The 17,324-nt window shown below is 42.6% G+C and overlaps 1 protein-coding gene across 1 annotated transcript in view; it reads right to left on the reverse strand.

Moving 5' to 3' along the window:
- LOC127003840 (roundabout homolog 2-like) overlaps positions 1 to 17,324 on the reverse strand; it is a gene marked incomplete at its 5' end in the record, with an annotated part of 245,879 nt that overhangs the window by 52,567 nt on the left and 175,988 nt on the right. Inside the window, one exon of the mRNA XM_050870915.1 lies at positions 1,233 to 1,348. Coding sequence (XP_050726872.1) covers positions 1,233 to 1,348 — 116 coding nt within the window. The remainder of the gene's footprint in view (positions 1 to 1,232; positions 1,349 to 17,324) is intronic.

Consider the following 17,324-nt stretch of genomic DNA (forward strand, 5'->3'; position numbering starts at 1 on the left):
GAGAAAGGAAATGGAAAGGAAGGGAAGGGAAGGGAAGGGAAGAGGAGGAAAGGGAAGGGAAGGTATAAGAAAGGAAAGAAAATGGGAAAGGAGAAAAAAATGATGGAAAGGGATGTGAATGGAGAGGAAGGACACGGAAGAGAAGGAAGGAAATAGAAGGATAGAAATGGTGAGGAAGGAAAGGGAAAGGAAGGGAAGGTAAGGGAAGAGGAAAGGAATGGGATGGAAAGGGATGGGAATGGAAAGGAAGGCAACAAGAGAAGTAAGGAAACAGAAGGATATAAATAAATGGGAAGGAAGGGAAGGGAAGGGAAAGAAAGGTAAGGTAAGGTAGAACAAGGAAAGGAAAGCGTCCAGCATCCTACCACCAGGAAAGCGAGATAACAAAAAGGAAATAAAGCAAGCAAGACACGGGAAAAGGACTAAGGTAAGGGAAGGGCAGGTGAGGCAAGGTGAGCACAGGTAAACACAGGTAAGGAAAGAGTTGCTTGTTACACCTGGCGGCAAAGGTGAGTATCAGAAAGGTAAGGTTTGGCAGGTGAGGTGGAGAGGTGGTTGGCATAGGAAGCGTCACCAAGCAGGAGGGAGGAGAGGGGAAGGGAGAGGAGGTGAGAGAGAATGGAGGTAGGGAGGGAACGAGGAGAAGGAAGAAAAGAGAAAGAGGAGGAATGGAAAGTAGAGTGGTGGTGATGGTGGGAAGGGAGAGGAAAGAGGAGAGGAGGAAAGAAACAGTGGAAGGGAGAAGAGGGAAAGGAAGAGAAGAGAAGCGAAGAGGAGAGGGAAAGGAAGAGAGGGCAGAGAAGAAGTGGTGGTGGTGGTGGAAAAAGATGAGGCAGAGGAGGAGAGAAATAGGAAGGAAACAGTGGGGAAAAAAATGGATAAAAATACATACAGGTAAATGGAGGTAGTAGAGAGGAAGGGAGGGAGAGAAGTTAGAAATAAAGGAAAGGAAGACGAAAGATAAAGAAGAAATAAAAAAGGATATAAAAGAAGGAAAAGAAATTAAGGGAAAGAAAAGAAAAGAGGAGGAAAAAAGATGACCCAAAGACAAGGAAAAAAAAGGGAGAAGAGAAGGAAGGAAGGAAAGTATAAAAACTAAAAAGAAATAAAAACAAAACTCAAACCCCCAAAACATAAAAAAGATAAAGAAAAATAAATAAAAAAATCAACATACCTACATACATCACCTGAAACTAATTAACACATAGACACCAACACCTAGACACACTCACCTGGTAACCTGTGATGGGGCCGTGCTGCTGGCTGGCTTCCGGGGGGCTCCAGGTGACGTAAGCACAGGTGAGGTTGAGCAGGTGAACGGAGACCTCCTGGGGCGGGCCGGTGGGCGCTGCGGGAGACAGGTGAGGAGGTGAGAAACGGCCGACCAAAGGGAGGAAAGGGAAGGGCGGAAAAAAGGCCTGGGCTGTGAAAAGACGAGGAAGAAAGGAGGTGAAGGAGGAGGAGGAGGAGGAGGTGGAAGAAGTGGTGTAGTTTTAAGAGAAGGAGGAGGAGAGAAAGGAGGAGTGTTTTATAAGACGAGAGAGAAGGAGGAGGAGGGAGGAAGAGTGAGGTACAAGGAGGAAGAGGCGGAGAAGATGGAGAAATTGTGGAAAGAAGAGGGAAGGTGATGAGGGGGAGGGAAAGGGTAGGAAAAGAAAGAGGAAGAGGATGAGAGGAGGAGGAGGAGGAGGAGGAAGTGGTAGTGGGGATTTAGGAGAGGAAGAGGAAGAAGAGGAGGATGTAGAGCACTTGGAAGAGAAGGAAGATTAAGAGGAGAATGTAGGACGTTAGGAAGAAAAAAAGGAAGAGGAGGAGGAGGAAGGAGCCGTGAAAGGAAAGGAGGAGGAGGAGGAGGTGAAACAGAAATTGTAGAAGAGTAATGGTGAAGAGAGGCAGTTACAGGGAGGAGGAGGAGGAGGAGGAGGAGGAGGAAGAAGTGGAGGAGGAAGAGGAGGAAGAGGAGGAGGAGGAGAAGGGACTAGGGGAGAAATGAAGAGTAAAGAGGAGGGAGAGAAAGAAAACATTTAAAAAGACCAATATGAAAGAAAAAGAGAGAAATAAAAGAGAAAAAAAGAGAAGAGAGGGTACTGAAAGGACGCACAGGTGGTGAAATGAAGATTAAAAGAAAAAGGAAAAGAATGAAAACGAAGCAAAAGAGAAAAAGAAGAAGAAAAAGAAGAAGAAAAAGAAGAATACACAAGGAAACAAAAAAAAATGAGAAATGAAAACAAAAACAAAGGAAATGATACAAAGAAAGAAAAAAAAAACATGACGAGGGAGACAAAACAGGAGGAGGAGAAGAGAAAATAGATAAAAGATAGATAGATAGATAGACAGATAGGTAGTTAGATAGGTAGACAGATAGATATGCAGAGAAAGAGATTGTAAGACACACACACACACACACACACACACACACACACACACACACACACACACACACACACACACACACACACACACACACAGACACGGCGCTCAAAACATCATCAATAATTCGACAGGCGACACGAGAGGGCTTATAGCAAAATTATATTACGCCTCCTTCCTCCTCCATCATTAAGGGAGGAAAGGAAGGAAAGAGGAGGAGGAGGAGGAGGAGGCTGAGAGAGGAGGCCTAAGAGAGGTTGTTGAATCACACCTTAATTATCCTCAGCTTCTCCTCTGACTCAATTATCGGGGTGATGCTACGAGAGAGAGAGAGAGAGAGAGAGAGAGAGAGAGAGAGAGAGAGAGAGAGAGAGAGAGAGAGAGAGAGAGAGAGAGAGAGAGAGAGAGAGAGAGAGAGAGAGAGAGAGAGAGACATGACATGGCCAGAGGATTAAAGTACTCTCTCTCTCTCTCTCTCTCTCTCTCTCTCTTCTCTCTCCTCCCTCTCTCTCTCCCTCCTCCTCTCTCTCTCCTCCTCCCTCCATATGGTGTCTCTTCTCTATATTTTAGGCAGCCCATTTTTCCTCCCTTCCTTTGTCCCTCCAACGTCAGCAAAATATTCGGAAAAACTTTATATCGCATTATTTTCACATTCAAAGAGAGAGAGAGAGAGAGAGAGAGAGAGAGAGAGAGAGAGAGAGAGAGAGAGAGAGAGAGAGAGAGAGAGAGAGAGAGAGAGAGAGATAGATATAGATAGAGAGAGAGAGAGAGAGAGAGAGAGAGAGAGAGAGAGAGAGAGAGAGAGAGAGAGAGAGAGAGAGAGAGAGAGAGAGAGAGAGAGAGAGAGAGAGAGAGAGAGAGAGAGAGAGAGTAATATTCTTTTTCATATCTTTCGTCATCCATCTTTGAAAAATATATATTGTTCTTACCACGGCATCGTTGTGTGTAATTTCTCTTAAAGTGCTCCTTCGTAAATGTGCAATACTCATCATCATCATTATCATCCCTCACCGCATCAGGACTATTAACCTGGTTGCTGCGGGGTCATGTATCTTAGGTTAGGTTAGATGAGTTAGGTTAAAGGCCCCTCTAAGCAAAATAATGAGAAAGAATCATCACTCACGCAAACCATTTCATAATTATATATCAACGCATTTGTGATCAGTTTATGCATCATCTATCTTGGGAGGTTTATATCGTGGCAGAAATTTGGCCCATCGCTGGTACACGGTAAAGCCACAAATTTGGCCCATCGCTGGTACACGGTAAAGCCACAAATTTGGCCCGTCGCTGCTTCCGGGTTAAAGCCAAAGACCCCCTCGACCAGCGTTGCTAAATTATCGTACTCATCGCATTGCATTTTCGGAGTTTCTGACCGATAACTATAGCAAAAAACACAAACCTCAATAAATAACAGTTTTAATGCTAACTTTGATGATTTTCTGTCGTTATTTGTGTAGGTACGAGAGTTTGAGGCTTAAAAAATGAAAAAATACGTTGTGGTGAATACGATAATCTGGCAACGCTGCCCTCGACCCCCCTGTGTTTCCATGTACCGTCACACTGGGCTACTCCGGTGTCAAATTAGCGCAAAGAATATTTACTTGTTAGTTTATTTCATTACTTCGGTTTCTTCTTTTTTTTCTTCTTGGGAGGTGAATTAGACATTTTTTTCCAGATTGCCAGTGCTTTATTCTGTGAGTATAATCGACCATGATCACTTGATGAAAACCATTTGCTTTTACTCACGCTGAGCCGGCCATCCCCGCGGCCCTCGGAGTTCATTCCCCGGCGCGGAGTGTGAGGCGGAGAATGAGCACCGCGGGTAACAGGTCCTCCATAGCCTTCCCCGCGAATAACGAGACTCTCATAACCAACCTCGCGCGCTCACTCTCTCTTTCTCTCCCACACAGCATCACATAACACTCGCTTGCCCCGCCATACCCGTGCCCAATGACTGACCACCCCCCTCCCCTCCCCCGCCCCAGCCCCCCAAAAACACAGTGCCTCGTCCGCCCATAGGCACTTCTTCCCCCCCATCGAGTGCCAATTGCGCCAAAGAACGATAGAGCAATTTTCACAACGCGGCCGTTTTGTTCCCTGAGTGCCAAATGTTCCCCCCAAACACACAAACACATGCACACACACACACGGACATACATACATACATACATACGGTCATCCAGATACATATACGCGCATGTACATTCGCACACAACGTTGTCATTTGTTTGTGAGTGCAAAATATTTTCCGCAAACGCACACACGCATATACACGTACATACATAAATACATACATACACACATACATACTTACATATGTGCATTTCTCATACTAACAAACCTCCTCCCACTTATTTCAACTGCTCTTCCTCCTCTTCCTCTTCTTTCTCCTAAACACACACACACACACACACACACACACACACACACACACACACACACACACACACACACACACACCAGTGCTGGGCACTTGCTGTACTTTTTGCGGTACTGCGGAACTGCAGTACTACCGCACTACAAAACGCGTACCGCAGTACCACAGTACCGCAGAGGATTGCTGAAAGTACAGGAGTACAGGCGTTTACATAGTTGATTCAGTTGCTAAGAAAAATATTTCAGCGGTAGAGAAATTTACATAATAAGAAGCCTAATAAATAAAAGGAGGTTGAAGGAAGAGGATAGCATATATATATATATATATATATATATATATATATATATATATATATATATATATATATATATATATATATATATATATATATATATATATATATATATATATATATATATATATATATATATATATATATATATATATATATTCTTAACAGCTGGATCGACTATGTAAACGCTATCCTTTTCCTTCAACCTCCTTTTATTTATTAGGATTCTTCTTCTGTAAATTTCTCTACCGCTGCAACATCTTTTCTCACCTTCCTTTCCTACCTCTCTAACTTTCTTCCACCTCCTCCTATTCATATTTCTTCTTCCATCTTCATTACTAACTCTCCACCTCCTTCCGTTCCAATGATTTTCTTCCTTCCTCTTGACCTCTCCCTCTCTCTCCCTTCTTCTCCCTTCCACCCTCCCTTTCTATTCACTCCCTTCGCTCTCCTATCCTCCTCCTCTCCCTTTTTTTCCCTACATCTTCATCTCTACCTGGCTCCTCCCCTCTATACTTGTTCTTTCTTCCTCCCTCTCTACCTCTCCCTCCTTCTTCTCCTTTCTCTACCTCTCTCCCTCTTTCCTCCTCCTCCTCCTAACAGCCAGTCGTCGCAGGCTATCATATAAACTTAACAAATATATCTTAATCTTCCCCTCCTCTCTTACCTCCCTTCCTCCTCCTCGTTTTCCTCCGCGTTTATGCCGCCTCCACGACCCCAGTAAGTGGCAGAGAGACCCCCCCCTCCCCCCCGTGAGAGTTATGTATATATGTATAGAATTTAACGGGGCGGTGCAGGCATCTCGCGCCCCCCCCACCCTTCGCCCCCCTTGCCCCACCCCCACCCCCCCTCTTCCCCGGATGTTATCTTAGCAAACCGATGTCGGCGTTTATGTGTGTGTGTGTGTGTGTGTGTGTGTGTGTGTGTGTGTGTGTGTGTGTGCTTTTGCTTCTATGTACACACGCTTATGGACATACATACATACATACATACATACAAGCTTGTGGAAATGTGTATACCTGTGATTGCTTAGAAACGTACACACGAGTTTTGGGCATTGAAAAAACGTACACACACACATACATGAGCGTACATACATACATAGACATACATACAGACAAACAGACATGAACGTTAAAACCAATGCATAGCTAGATTAGTACACACACACACACACACACACACACACACACACACACACACACACACACACACACACACACACACATGCGGATCTGCACAATTTCATCGATGCGGCGCAATTTTCCTTCTCGTTTCTTTTTATTAATTCGTGACGGACAGGACGAGGGAGGGAGCGCCGCGCCCCTCCCCTCCTGCTGGTGCGTGAAAGTAGGAGGTAATCCGCCCCCCTTGCCCCCCCTTATCTCTCTCTCTCTCTCTCTCTCTCTCGACCACTATCTCCATTATGTCCTTTTTGATTACATTCTCTTCCTTCATTTTCTCCTACTTCTCTTTCTCCTTCTTCTCTTCTTTTCTTCCTTCTTATCTTACTCATTCTTTTCCTTTTCTTTCTCCTTCTCTTCCCTTTTCTTTCTCCTTCTCTTCCCTCTCTTGCTGTTTTTCCTTCTCCTATTCCATGCTATCCTTCTTCTTCTTCTTCTCCTTTTCTTCTTCTTCTCCTTCTTCTTCTTCTTCTCCTCCTCCTCCTCCTATAACTGCTACTAATACTCTACCTCTTCCTCCGTTTCCTCCTCTACTCCTATTCACCCTCCTCCTCCTCCTCCTCCTCCTCCTTCATCAAGAGAAGGAGCCTCACAAACTCTCTCGTATGAGCGGCGTGTCCCTGGCAGCCGAGAGAGAGAGAGAGAGAGAGAGAGAGAGAGAGAGAGAGAGAAAGGGGAGTGATAGGGGATGGCTTTGTCTGTCTGTCTTGTTCTCTCTCTCTCTCTCTCTCTCTCTCTCTCTCTCTCTCTCTCTCTCTCTCTCTCTCTCTCTCTCTCCCAGCGTGTTGTGGGCGACGAGGTGAACCTTGATTAGATGTTTTACTCTTAGAACCTCACCCAGGAGGAGGAGGAGGAGGAGGAGGAGGAGGAGGAGGAGGAGGAGGAGGAGGAAGAAGAAGAAGAAAGAGAAGAAGTAGTAGAAGACGATGAAGAAGAGGAAGAAGGAGAGGAGAAACAGCTAAGGGTGTAGAATTAGATCTGAGGAAACGTGTGATTAGGACCAGGAGGAAGAAGAAGAAGAAGAAGAAGAAGAAGAAGGAAGAAAAGGAAGGAGAGAATTGAAGGTGGGAGAAAGAAAAGTAGAAGTAAGAAGTAGGAATAGAAAGGAGAGGACTATGATAAGAGAAGAGGAAGAAGAGAAGGAAGAGGAAGAAGAGGAAGACGAGAAGAGAAGAAGAGGAGAGAAAAGGAGAAGGCGAAGTAAGAGTAGAAAGAAGAGGGCTAAGATAATCTCTCTCTCTCTCTCTCTCTCTCTCTCTAATGCCCCTTATCAGCCCAGTCGCCGTTATCTCTACGACTCTCTCGCGGGTTCCTTGTCGTCGGAAAATATTTAAAGAAGTTTGCCCTTTAGAACTCGGCTCCTTTATCTCTCGTTTTCTATTTGCTTTCCTTCTTTCTCCCTTAGTTTCCTTCCTCCTCCTCCTCCTCCTCCTCCTCCTCCTCCTCTTCCTCCTCCTCCTTCTATTCCCTCTCGCTTTAATATCACGTCCGTTGCAGTCGTGAGAGGAAGGGGAGGAAAGGAGGAAAGGGGAGGAAGGGGGTATTTTGAGAGGGGTAAAGAGGGATTGGAGGAGGAAAGAAAGAGGAAAGGGAGGAGTTCAATGCAAAGGGAGTGTTCTTTTAGTAGTCTTACTCTCCCTATAACAAGTTTTTTTCTCCCTTTTTCTACGCCGTTTCCCTTTTTTTCATTTTTTTTTTTTTAGCTTCACTCATTTTCCTATTTTATCACATTTTATGCATTATTATCGTTATTATTATTATTATTATTATTATTATTATTATTATTATTATTATTTTATTAAGTGTATTATCTGCATATCTTTATTCTTCTTTATCTATTTTGCTTTCTTAATCCTTCTGTTCTATTTTTTTTTCTTTTCTTTCTACTTTATAACAATATTTTCACCTAACTTGCATAAACTCTCTCTCTCTCTCTCTCTCTCTCTCTCTGATAAACTGACAAACTTCTTAGCAATATTCTTAAAACGATACTCTCTCTCTCTCTCTCTCTCACGATAAGAAAAAAAAAGAAAGCAGAATAAAAGAGCAAAGTATGCGTAAGTGAATGGAAAGTCCCGTTCGGCCCGCGGGTCTTAAACTCCTAAATTCAGATAATCTCATTCAGAGTGGAATTTATGCGCAGGTGAAGTCAGGTGAAGTCTTTTTTGGGGGATATTTTTTGTAGTCTTTTTTTTTAGCGGAGAACTTCAATACTTTATCATCTGTAACAAGTTATCCCAATATTTGCTTTTTTTCATTCTTTATTAATTTCTTAGTATCTTCGTTCCTTTTCTCCTTTTATTTTCTCCTTTATTTTTCCTCTTTATCTATTTCTTAGCAAGCTTCTTCCTTCTTCCTTTTTAATATAGAACTTAAGCGACGAATTCTTAATCTTAAAAAAAATAATAATACAAATCACGTAGAGTCCAAGTATTTTCTGTTTATTTTTCACCTGTTTTTTTTAATACAATACTTTAGTGATCATTACTTTATAATCTCCAAAAGAAAGGAAAATAAATAATTACAAAACATCTTTTCCTTTTAATTGTTCCTTTTCCTGTTTTCTTTATTATGGAACTTAAGGTAACATTTTATTTTTAAACTCTGCTCCTTTATCTCTCTTTTTCTATTTGCCTTCCTTCTTCCTCCCTTAGTTACATCTCCTCCTCCTCCTCCTCCTCCTCCTCCTTTTCTTTCTCTCCCTCTCTCTGTAATATCACGTCCGTTGCAGTCGTGAGGGAAGAGGGAGGGAGAAGGGGAGGAGGGAGGGGGTTTTCTGAGAGGGAAATGGGAGGAAAGAGGGAGGAAAGGGGGGAATTCAATGCAAAGGGAAGGCCAAAAAATAAAAAGGGCAAAAAGGACACAGAAAAGAAAGAAAACAAAAATGAAAATAAAGCCCGCAAATCACTGTTCCTTTAAAGAGTTGAGAGGAGCGGCCTAAAATGGACCAACCACATCATCATTATACAGATTTCTTTTTCTAATGATGATCAGGTTATATTGTTTGCTATGAGAGGCGAGAGCAACTACGAACACGGACCTCACAGCGATAGGATAAAGAAATGTAAGCTAAAACGGATATATTAAAAACAGAATCCTCCCCTTAATGTTAGCTAAAACGCATATATTAAAAACAGAATTCTCCCCTTAATGTTAGCTAAAACGGATATATTAAAAACAGAATCCTCCCCTTAATGTTAGCTAAAACGGATATATTAAAACAGAATGCTCCCCTTAATGTTAGCTAAAACGCATATATTAAAACAGAATGCTCCCCTTAATGTTAGCTAAAACGGATATATTAAAACAGAATAATGTTAGCTAAACGGATATATTAAAACAGAATTCTCCTTAATGTTAGCTAAAACGGATATATTAAAACAGAATGCTCCCTTAATGTTAGCTAAAACGGATATATTAAAACAGAATGCTCCCCTTAATGTTAGCTAAAACGCATATATTAAAACAGAATGCTCCCCTTAATGTTAGCTAAAACGGATATATTAAAAACAGAATGCTCCCCTTAATGTTAGCTAAAACGGATATATTAAAACAGAATTCTCCCCTTAATGTTAGCTAAAACGGATATATTAAAAACAGAATGCTCCCCTTAATGTTAGCTAAAACGCATATACTAAAAACAGAATGCTCCCCTTAATGTTAGCTAAAACGCATATATTAAAAACAGAATGCTCCCCTTAATGTTAGCTAAAACGGATATATTAAAAACAGAATGCTCCCCTTAATGTTAGCTAAAACGGATATATTAAAACAGAATGCTCCTTAATGTTAGCAAAACGCATACTAAAAACAGAATGCTCCCTTAATGTTAGCTAAAACGCATATATTAAAAACAGAATGCTCCCCTTAATGTTAGCTAAAACGGATATATTAAAAACAGAATGCTCCCCTTAATGTTAGCTAAGACGGATATATTAAAAACAGAATGCTCCCCTTAATGTTAGCTAAAACGGATATATTAAAACAGAATGCTCCCCTTAATGTTAGCTAAAACGGATATATTAAAACCAGAATGCTCCCCTTAATGTTAGCTAAAACGGATATATTAAAAACAGAATTCTCCCCTTAATGTTAGCTAAAACGGATATATTAAAACAGAATGCTCCCCTTAATGTTAGCTAAAACGGATATATTAAAAACAGAATCCTCCCTTCAATCGTACTGGTAAAAATGAGATGAAATAAAGATACCGCGCGCGCGTGTGTGCTAACTCTCCGTCGCTTTAATGTTGAAATAAAAAAAAAGCGAAACAAAAAGAACGAAAAGAACTTGTATCAGTCAACACAGCTTACTAATAAATGACATAAAAGGGATTTGTTGTCTATTAAAATTGTTATGTGAAGAGGAGGAGGAGGAGGAGGAGGAAGAGGGGAGGAAGATGAGGAGGAGGAGGAACAGAGTGGTAAATAAAAAAAAAGGAAAGAAAAGGAAGAACAAGTGAAAGGAGGAAGTAAAGAAACAGGAGGAGAAGGAGGAGAACGACGAAGAGGGAGAGGAGGAAAAGGAGCAGGAGGAGGAGGAGGAGGAAGAGAAGGAGGGGGAAGAGCAAAAACAGAAGGAAGAGGAAAAGGAATATAAAGACAAGAATACCCAGAGAGAGAGAGAGAGAGAGAGAGAGAGAGAGAGAGAGAGAGAGAGTTAGGAGAAAGGGAAAAAACGAAATCTGTAGTTAGCAAAAGCGCAAATGAAAGGGAAGGGGGAAGCAAAATGAATGGAGGAATAAACAGGAAAACGCAAACGAAAGGAGAAATAGAAAAATAAATAACAAAAAGAAGTAGAAGTGAAAGAAAAAATAAAAAGGTAAAATGGTATAAGAGATTTTGGAATTAAACTTTGAACTAAATGAAACCAAACAGAAGAAGGAAGAAAGGAAGGAAGAAGGAAGGAAGGAAGGAAGGCATAAGAGAAGGAAGGAATAGAGAGAGAGAGAGTAAGTGAAGGGAGAAAGGAAGAAAGGAAAGAAAGAAGGAAGGAAGGAAAGAAAGCATTAGAGAAGGAAGGAAAAGAGAGAATAAGGGAAGGGATAAAGGAATGAAGGAAAGAAAGAAGGAAGGAAGGAAGGAAGGAATATAAGCAAAAGAAAAGTGAAAGGAGAAAGGGAGGAAGGAAGAATTACAGAAAGGGAAGACGAAAGAGAGGGAGTGACAGGGGAAAGGAGGAAAGAGGAAAGACAACAGAAATAGAAAGAGGAAAAACGTGAAAGAAGACAATGAAGAAAGGAAGATAGGAAGGAAGAGAGAAATGAAGAAAAAAAGAGAAAAAAATAAAGAGATCAAAGAAAGGAAGTGAAGAATTAATGAATGGAAGAAATGACCGAAGCAAGAAAGAGAGAAAGATAAAAAGACTGAAATAAAGATAGAGAAAAGAAGAAGAAGAAAAATTTACCTGAGGACACCTGAGAAGACAAACACAAGCAGGAGAAGGAGGAGGAGGAGGAGGAGGAGGAGGAGAAAGGAAAAAAAAAGTGAGGGGGGAGGAAATGGCCAATGAGGGGAAGGGAGAGAGAGAATCTGTGTTTGTACCTTAAATTTCTGTTGATTCTTCTCTTCCTCCTTGCTAAGTGGTCGTAGGAGAGAAAGGATGGCGGAGGGAAGAGGAGGAGGAGGAGGAGGAGGAGGAGGAAGGTAGGGATGAAAACAAGGGAGATCTGAATATTGGAAAGGAAAGCAAGAGGAGAAAGAGGAGGAGAACGAAGAGGAAGAAGAGGAGAAAGAGGAAGAAGGGAATTAGAAGTTGTAGAAGCAGAATCACCAATAACAAGAAATAAGAGAAGAAATGAGGGAGAGAAAGAGAGAGAGGAAGTTAAAAAGAGTAAGAAGAGGAGGAGGAGGAGGAAAAAGAGAAACAGAGACAGAGAGCCAGGAAGAGAGAAAAAAGCAAGAAGGAAAGGTTGAAAAATAGAAGCAGAGAGAGGGAAAAGAGAGTAAGGAAAGAAGGAAAAAGGAGGAAAAAGAGAGCAAGTCAACCCTGAGAGATAACTAAGAAGAAGAGTTGAGAGAAAGGAAACAAGAGAGACACAAAACATCAACAAGAAACCCCCTTTCACCCACCCGCACCCCCAACACACTCTACACCATCTCACTCCCCTTGCACACTCACTATCCCTCTACACCTCTTCCGCACACCTGCCCGAACCAACCCTTCTGATCACGCGCCCAATAAAACACACCTCGCCTCCCCTTGTATAATCATCATCAGTTCGGCAGGAAAGTCAGCCCGACAGACCGAGAGTTGCCGCACCAATTACAGACCCAATCAGCGAGGGTCCTTACGTGTATGTGTGTGTGTGCGTGTGCGTGTGTGTGTGTGAGGGAGGTTGTGTGGGGTAGGGAAGGTAATCGATAAATGTTTGTGTTTATTAATGTGTATCTGATAGGGATTATGTGTTAGGATTATGTATGTAAGGAGGGTCAGGGAGGGAGGGAGGGAGGGTAGAGGGAAGGGTGAAGGAAGGGGATTAGGTGTGTGAGATGGAAGGTGTTTGAAGGGAAAGAAAAGGGATTGAAGTGTAAGGGATTGGAGAAAGGGAAATACGTGGGAAAATTAGGGCATATGAATGTGAAAGGAGAAAAGAAGGAAAGGAAAGGTGAAAGGTGAAAGAAAGGAAAGGGAAAATGAAGGGAAAGAAAAAGGAAGGTTAAAGGTGGAATAAATAAAGAAAAGTGAAGGGTAAAAGAGCGAAAGAAAAAAAAGGAAAGTTGAAAGGTGAGAAAGAGAAAATGAAAGGTGGAAGGTGAAAGAAAGGAAAGAAAAGGGAAAATAAATGAAAAGAAAGAAAAAAAAGAAAGTTGAAAGGTGAAGGAAAGAAAAGGGAAAATAAACGAAAAGAAAGAAAAAAAAGGAAGGTCAAATGTGGAATAAATAAATAAAGAAGAGAAAAAAGGTGAAAGAAAATGAACTGAGATAAAAGGGACTGAAGAAAAGGAAATAAAGAAAAATAAGGATAAAAAAGTGATAATCAGTAAATAAAAGGTGTTAAATGCCACTCAGAAAACGGAATTACAGTGTTTTGCATCTATTCAAGGAGGATTAGAAAGGAACCGAATTGCTTTATAAGGGATTAGGGAAGATATATGGGATTGGAAGGAGATAAAAGGTGTAATAAGCGTCCAATAAAGGTGTTTAGTGCTAATGAGTTATGCAAAAGGGATTGGATATTGATTGGGGAGGATTGGGAGGGAAGGGAGGGAGAGGAACGGAGGATTAATAGGGAGATAGAGAGGAGGAATGGTAAGGGAGAAAAAGATGTGATAATGAATGAAATAGAAAAAGAAGGAAAGAAAGACAACGAAAAAAGGAAGTAAAGAAAAAAGAAAAGAAAGAAAGAGAAAAAAAGGGAAGGAACGAAACTTGATATAAACCATACAAAAAAAATAATCACAAGAAAAAAAAAAGAGGAACAAAAAAAAGCAGAAAAGTGCGAGAAAAATACGAAAAAAAAAACACGAAACAAACAACAACAAAAAAAGAAGCAGAGGCATAAGAAAAATATTATAAAACATAGTGAAAAAAATAATGAAAAGCAAATTAAAATGAAAAAAATAACGAAAAAAAAGAGAAACAGGGGAGGAAGAAGAGGACGAGAACTACTAGGAAGAGGTGAAACAGGAGGAGGAGGAGGAGGAGGAGGAGGAGGAGGAGGAGCATCACTTCGAGGACACGACTGGAATTGGTCGTTCGTTTTGTCCTGGAGTCGTTTTGGATTACGACATTCACTTATTTGTGCGACGCTCCTCCTCCTCTTCCTCTTCCTCCTCCTCTTCTTCCTCCTCCTCCTCTTCCTCCTCGTTTTCGTCCTCTTTTAGCACCCTCACCATTACCACCACCACCACTACCATCATCACCACCACCATCACCACCACCATCACCACGCCCCTCTGACCTCTCTCTCTCTCTCTCTCTCTCTCTCTCTCTCTCTCTCTCTCTCTCTCTCTCTCTCTCTCTCTCTCTCTCTCTCTCTCTCTCTCTCTCTGTTCCCTTCTCTCATTCATTTCCCTTTCTCTTTCTCTTCCCTTCTGTTTTCTATTCAATTTCCTTTACGCAGATTTCTCTCTCTCTCTCTCTCTCTCTCTCTCTCTCTCTCTCTCTCTCTCTCTCTCTCTCTCTCTCTCTCTCTCTCTCTCTCATCTGCGATTTCTGACTTCCTCCTCTTCCTCCTTCTTCTCCTTCCCTTCTTCTTCTGTTTCTTCCTCTCTTCTTCTTGCTCCTTTTCGTTTCCTTCTTCTTTTCCTTCTTCTACTTTCTTTTCTCTTTTCTTTTTTTTCTGTGATTTCTTCTTACTCTTCTTTTTCTCTCCATTCTTTGTTTTTACTTCTCATCTGTTTTATATTTTCTTCCTTCCTTCTTTCTTTTCTCTCCATTTTCTCCTTCCATCATCTTCCTCCTCTTTCCTCTCTTTATCCTGCAGTTCCTCTTGGTCTTCTTTCTCTGGTTTTCCTCTGACTCTTTCTCCTCCTCTTCTTCTTCCTGCTATTTCCAACCTCCTCTTCCTCCTCCTCCTCCTCCTCCTCCTCCTCCTCCTCCTCCTTCGATTCAATATACATCCTCCCTTCCTTCCTGTTCCTCATCTTCAACTTCCTCTTCCTCCTCCTCCTCCTCCTCCTCCTCTTCTCAATATACTTCTTCACCCTCTTCCTTCCCCTCATCTTCAGCTCCTCCGCTTCCTTCTACGCACTTCCTCCCCTTCTTCCTCCTCCTTGCCGTCTCCATCTTCCTCCTCCTCCCTTCCTTCTTCATATACTTCCTCCCCTTCTCTCGCCCTCTCCCTCGCCCTTTCGCTTCTTCCTCCTCCTCTTCTTCTCCTCCTCTCTGTCATCTTCCCTCGTCTTCCTCCTCCTCCTCATTCTCCTTTCCGTTAGTCAATAGTCTTCGACCCTCTCTCCTTCCCTCTTCTTCCCCCCATCTTCCTCTTCCTTCTCTCCTTCTTCAGCCTCTTAATGTGTCTTCTACTTTTTTTCTACTTCTTTTTTCTCTCTCTCTTCTTCTTCTCTTCCTATGCATCATTTTCTTCGTTTTTCTTATTTTCTTGTTTCTTTCTCTTCCTCAACCTCTTCTCTTCTATTCCTCCTCATCTCTCTTATCTTCTCGTCTTTTCAGGATCTTCTTCTTATCCTCTTCCTCCTCATCTTATCCTTTTCTTTCTATTAATCATTCTCTTCCTGTTTCCTATCTCCTTGTCTCTTCCTCCTCTTCTACCTCTTCTTCTCCTTCTTCATCTTACCCTCTCCTATTCCTCTCCATCACTCTCTTATTCTCTTTTATCTTCTCGTCTCTTGTTTCCCTTTTCTTCTCCTTTCTCATATTATCCTTCTCTTCCTCTCTCTTATCTTCTCATCTCTTTCTCCTCTACCTCCTCTCCTTAGCCAGCATCTCCTTATTTTTATCCCTTTTCCTTCTAATCTACCTCTGCTCTGCTCCTTCTACCTCTCCTCTCCTCTCTTCTCCTCTACCTCTCCTCTCTTCTACCTCACCTCTCCTCTTCTCTGCCTCCCCTCTCCTCTCCTCTCCTCTCCTCTTCTTCTCCTCAACCAAGCCATTCCACACGTACTCCCACACTGTCTCCTTCTGGACCCAAGAGTGCCTGAATATTCAACAGGAGGAGGAGGAGGAGGAGGAGGAGGAGGAGGAGGAGGAGGGGGAGGAGGACCCACCCCGAAGCACACTTAAGCCGCTTCCTCAAGCATCCGCGGCTCTCCTGGTAAGCGCCGGCTCCTCAGGTAAGCATATGCTGAGGCTAAATGGCGGGCCGCGGAGATGCTGTCACCGGAAGGGGCACGGAAGGGGCTGGGAAGGGGCAGGAAGGGGTGGGAATGGGGAGTGAGTAGCATGGATTGGCTGGTTCAGGATGGGTAGCGGGCAGGAAGAGGCTGGGAATGGGGAGGAAGGGGATGGGAATAGGTAGGAAGAGGCTGGGAATGGGCAGAAAGTAGGAGGGTGTGGGCATGCAGGGGCTAAGAATGGGTAGGAATGGGGTGGGAGTGGGGAATGGGTAGCTTGGATGGGTTGGCTGAGGATGGGCAGTGGACGCCATGGGTTGACTGGGCAGCGTTAGGCTTAGTTAGAGTTGAGAATGTGGTATGAATGGGTAAGGAAGGAAGGAAGGTGTAGAAAAGGTAGGTAGATAGGTAGGTAGGTAGGTAGGTAGGGTGGAAGGATGAAAAGGGTAGCATAGGAGGGGTAAATGAGAACGAAGGAAGGAGGACAGAATAGAGGTTAAAGCAAATGATATCAGAGGAATGGAAGGAGGAAAGGAAGAGAAGAGGAAGAAGAAAGAAAGAAAGAAAGAAAGAAAGAAAGGAAGGAAGATATAAAGGGTGACAACAAGGAAAGGAGAATGAAAAGACAAAAAAAAATGAAAAGAAAGAAATCTAGAAATGAAAAAAAGGAATGAATGTAGAATTTAAGGAAGCAATTTAAGGAGTGACAGAAGATCATTTCACTCTTTATAATACTGAAAAAGTGAGAGAAAAAAAAACAGGAACTAAATAAGAAAATCATGCTTGCCTAAAGAGAGCGAGACACGGTTCAATCCTCGACTTAATGTATGTGTGCGTGTCCGTGTGCGTGTGCGTGTGTGTGTGTGTGTGTGTGTGTGTGTGTGTGTACGTGATTGAGTGAGTGAGTGAATTTGTAAGAGAGTAAATGATTCTTAGAGAGCACGAGACGAGGTTCCAATTATCGACTTCTTGTGTGAGTGAGTGAGAGAGAGAGGGCGAGGGATGGAGGGGGAGGGAAGGAGAGGGAGTGAGTGAGTGAATGTTCGAGTGAGTGAGGGAGGGAGGGGAAGGACGGAGGGAGGGAGGGAACGAAGGAGAGGCAAGGAGTGATTCAGGATTACCTCGTCGTGAGCATTAAAGGATCGCACAGACGCCGGCAGGATGGAAGGCAAGTGCAAGGAAGGAAGGAAGGAAGGAAGGAAGGAAGGAGGGAAGAAGAGAAGGAATGAAAGGAAGGAAGGCAGGAAGGAAGGAAGGAGGGAAGAAGAGAAGGAATGAAAGGAAGGAAGGAAGGCAGGAAGGAAGGAAGGATGGAAGGAAGGAAGGAAGGAAGAAGAGAAGGAATGAAGGAAGGAAAAATT

Source organism: Eriocheir sinensis, chromosome 26 (assembly GCF_024679095.1).
Source record: "Eriocheir sinensis breed Jianghai 21 chromosome 26, ASM2467909v1, whole genome shotgun sequence".
Classification (NCBI taxonomy): domain Eukaryota; kingdom Metazoa; phylum Arthropoda; class Malacostraca; order Decapoda; family Varunidae; genus Eriocheir; species Eriocheir sinensis.